At 53.0% G+C, this 4,644-nt stretch overlaps 1 protein-coding gene across 1 annotated transcript in view; it reads left to right on the top strand.

The window, feature by feature from the left end:
* LOC105547838 (cell wall protein DAN4-like) overlaps positions 1 to 4,644 on the top strand; it is a 45,603-nt gene that overhangs the window by 7,256 nt on the left and 33,703 nt on the right. The window contains 1 exon segment of the mRNA XM_011991564.1: positions 52 to 163. Within this exon segment, the coding sequence (XP_011846954.1) occupies positions 52 to 163 (112 nt within the window).

Raw genomic sequence — 4,644 nt, forward strand, 5'->3', positions numbered from 1 at the left:
CTTACCTCCCATTTTGGTGACCAACTTAATGCAGAGAAATTCCTGTTTCAGGTTTGCAGACATTGAAGCAATCCTGGTATCTATTCCCCCGAGACACCAACAGGCTGAAGTCTGCAGGGTGCACATATTGAAAATCACAGGAGCACTGGAGAGGCGGAAAGAGGTGCCCATGAAGACGTCATCCTTTCCAAGACAGGCTCTGATTCCGCCTCCGGGCCCTTCTGCAGAAAGCCATTGCTACAAATTCACAGCCACCAGGAGGAAACACACAGAAGTCCCCACTGCCCTCCTGGCTTCCCAGAAGGCCTCAGAAGGACGAGACACGGAGCCTGCGTGCAATCCTGGACCCTCCTCCCTGCATTCAGTTTGACGTGTGTCACTTGCTTGAGTGACGGAGGTCCCACAATGGGCACAAGGAGACCCGTCAGGTCAGGAGGGTGCTGCCCGGCTCACGGTCCACACATGGGGACCCCTCAGGTCAGGAGGGTGCTGCCCAGCTCTCAGTATCAGCCGCACATGCACATTCTCCACTGAAGCCACTGAATGAAGCCACTGCTTGAAGCCACTGCATGATGCCACGCTGGAAGCACTTTCTATCAGGTTTAGGAAGCTCGTGTCCAAGGTCATTAAACGCAGGGCAAGCTCGCCTTGGAGGCATTTCACTTTGCTTATGACAATGAAGCATTCTCATTGCACTGAAGAGAGCACGCTTTCTTGTCCACTGCCTCTTTGAAACAGGCATTCTGTGCCCGTTTTACAGATTACATCAAGGCCCTAATACACGTAGACCCTTGTCTCAGGTACACACAAAGCAGCGGCATCACTAGAACGTGTTTTGGACCACGGGAGGAAGCCAAATCGCAGCATTATCCATTGATGCTGCTTAAAGTGTATTTCCAAATGTGTCTCCCGAGCCCGGCCTGTGTTCACGGCTTCCACTGACCACACGGCATCTGCTGGGCACCCTGCGCACTTTCTCCCACACCCGCCACGCCTGTGGGCCTGTGCCTGTCCCTCCACGCGTGAGCACCTACCACGTGACTAACGCACACCTCCCACAGGCAGCAAGTGCCTGAACATTCCCACGGCTGGTGGCCGGGTAGGCTCTACAGGACCCACAGACAGGCATGGCCGCCCCGCCCACGGCCACCAGAGGCTTTGCTTTGTCTCTAGAGGTGCCCTTCGATGGGGCGACAGGGCAAATGGCCCAGTGTTAGATTTAAAACTCAGGAAATCACGGCGGCCTTACCTTTAGAACTCACCTGTCTCCCCAGCACTACATCGCGAAGGGTGGGTCACCAGAGCTGGGGAAGAGATGCCCAAGGCTCCCTCCCACTCTGACAGCCTCGGACACTGCTCCCCTCTGTTGGTTTCTCACCGCACCTCAATCAACTGAGCTCACAGCAAGAGGCGGGCATGGGCTGAGTAGAAACACACAGCAGACCCCCCGGGTGCGCACGACGGGGGACAAGGGGGCGCGCGGGGACGAGGGGGCGCGCCGAGACGAGGGTGCGCTCCGGGAAGAGTGTGCACAGGCCCTGAGAACCTGGTGGCAGCAAGGCGGGTCAAGGCTGAACTCCAACAGAGGCAGCAGCAACGGTGCTGGGCAAGCCACAGAGAAAGCCCCACCCAGAGGGGCTGCATGAACCAGCAGCGACCCCAACCCAACGTGCTCATCGGACACACGCACACTCACACGCACACGCTGTGGACACGTGTGAATACGTTCCAATTAACGTGATGCTACCTAATAATCAACAACGTTAACCCCACCACTTCATTACATGGCATCTGGCACATTGAGACTTTTTATTCTGTCTCTCTTCCTATACAAAGAAGTGGAAAATAGGTCCAAGGTCATTCACAACAAATTATTGCTAATTGCAAAAAAAAAAAAATTCCTACCCTCACCTTGGAGGATCTCAAGGCAACACCTCATTCTTTGAGGTCACGGTTGGGACACTCTCCGGACCCCTAGGTGGGTCTGCAACTGCAGGGAATCCCCAAATGGGCAGTTTTGGGGCCAGCACGGACGCCAGCCATGTATCCAGGCAGGTCTTGGCAGGTTGCTCCGTGACCTCGGCTGGGTCACCAACCTGTTCCTGCACTGAGATCCCGCCAGGAAGGAGGGCACCGGCCCGCACATCTCCACTCCCAAGGCTACATCCCCTGCCTTCCACTGCACTGCTGGGTTCCATGCCTTAGATCCCAGGCACCTTAAAGTTGACGTTTCTCCACCAGCCCTCATGAAGATGATACTCAGATAACGTCCCTCCTCTCCCACCTGGTCAGTACCCAGGGAGAAAGGAACCCAGATCTCAGCTTGATTTTCTGCCAGTCCATCGAAAAAACAGCTGGCCAGCAGCACTGGTGCACAGCACTGCCAGGTTACCCGTGAGGAAAAAAAGGGAAACGAGATGTACTCAAGTCAGCTGCAGCAAGTGCTTCTACATCCCTGCTCCGACAAGGAAAGACAGGAGGCCAGGAGTGTGGCTCACGCCTCTTGTCCTTCCTTGTTGCGGCAGGGGTATAGAAGCATTTGGGGAGACTGAGGCAGGAGAAATGCTTGAATTCAAGACCAGTCTGGGCAACATAGCAAGACCCCGTCTCTACAAAAAAAATACAAAAATTAGCCAGGTGTGGTATCATGCCTGTAGTCCCAGATACTCAGGGGGCTGAGGTGAGAGGATCACCTGAGTCCAGGAGGCGGAGGTTGCAGGGAGACAAGATTACACCACTGCACTCCAGCCTGGGCAACAGGGTGAGACCCTATATCAAAAAAAAAAATGATAATAATAAGAAGAAATACAGGAGACCACTAACAATTCTAAATAGTGCTAGTTACTAATTTGAAATCTTTTCCAGATATGACAAAGGAAATCATTTTTCTTCCTACACCCATTCTAAGGAAACATTTCTATTTTTCTGCTATACAATTTGGTAACCTTCCATCTCAGATCCTGGCCTCTTTAAGTAGGACTTGCTGGTGTGCCAGCAAAGCAGCGCTCTGAAACCTCAGGGTCCATCAGACCCATCTGGAGGGCAGGTGAAGGATGCTGGGCCTCCGTCTCCAAAAGTCACACTGGGGTGGGGCAGGTCTGGGGTCAGGCAGGGTTTGCACTTCTAATGCATTCCAGTCTAGGGCCACACCACCCTAAACACGCCCATCTCATCTAATGCATACCAGAGGGAGAAGCCACGTGGGGCAGGTCACAGAGCAAGTGTCCAGGCACCAGGTCACCAGTTGTCTATTTAAATGCAAACCCGTCAAACAGCTTAAGTCAAACAGGTTCACCCTCCTAACACATTGGTCAACACAGCCAGTGATAAATGTCACTGCTGTTAGACCTTCTGCTCACTGACGACCAGAGCAATGGCCTGAAACATCAAAGCTGAAGGGTGTGTGCCACAGTCAGGGCTCTGAACACCCCCATCCCAGGCCATCTCACACGGGTGCCTTCACTGGCACCGGGGTCTCACAGACCAGCTCCACGGTCACACTTACTGGGACGCAAACACCCTTTCAGCCCTTCATGCATCTGTATCCTATAGCAGTGTTCCAGGGAGGCTAATTTAAGTAAGAAATGTAATACGGACATCTGTGAACTCTTCCTCCATATCCACTGAGTGGCCATCCAGAAACAGAAATATTAAAAAAGAAAAAGAAGATTTAAGAGTCAAACACAGGGCCGGGTGCAGTGGCCCATGCCTGTAATCTCAGCACTTTGGGAGGCCAAGGTGGGCGGATCACATGGGGCCAACAGTTTAAGACCAGCCGACCAATATGGCAAAATCCTATCTCTACTAAAAATACAAAAATCAGCCAGGCACGGTGGCACATGCCTGTAATCCCAACTACTTGGGGGGCTGAGGCAAGAGAATTGCTCGAACTGGGAGGCAGAGGTTGCAGTGACTGGAGGTTGCAGTGAGCCAAGATCGTGCCACTGCACTCCGACCTGGATGACAGAGCAAGACTCTGTCTCAAAAAAAAACAAAAACAGGCCAGGCACGGTGGCTCGCACCTGTAATCCCAGCACTTCAGGAGGCCGAGGCGGGCAGATCACGAGGTCAGGAGATCGAGACCATCCTGGTTAACACAGTGAAACCCCGTCTCTACTAAAAATACAAAAAAAATTAGCTGGGCATGGTGCGGGCACCTGTAGTCCCAGCTACTCGGGAGGCTGAGGCAGGAGAATGGCGTGAACCCAGGAGGTGGAGCTTTCGGTCAGCCTGGATCGTGCCACTGCACTCCAGCCTGGGTGAGAGAGAGAGACTCCATCTCAAAAACAAAAACAAAACAAAACAAAACAAAAAACACAGAAGCTCGTGGAACAAGCCCTTGCCCCACTCCATGTCAGCTGTGCTGTGCCACCCAGGAGCATGCCAGGCTCAGAGTCGTCCACCTGCCTTGCGTAAACGATGTCACTACTCGAATCACAGAGGCTGCGATTCCCTAGCCCTCGCCATGTGCATGTCACTCACAAGCAGGCACGGGGACCCCCGCAATGCACAGGGAATCCCTCTGGCCATCTGATGACCATCCATTGATAAATAAAAAGCTTAATTCCAGCTGAGTTGCAGAGTTGCACACATCAATACTTGTTACTGTTCACAAATGTTCCACTTGAGGATGGAGTGACGTTA

Source organism: Mandrillus leucophaeus, unplaced genomic scaffold, assembly GCF_000951045.1.
Source record: "Mandrillus leucophaeus isolate KB7577 unplaced genomic scaffold, Mleu.le_1.0 Scaffold399, whole genome shotgun sequence".
NCBI classification, from domain to species: Eukaryota; Metazoa; Chordata; class Mammalia; order Primates; family Cercopithecidae; genus Mandrillus; species Mandrillus leucophaeus.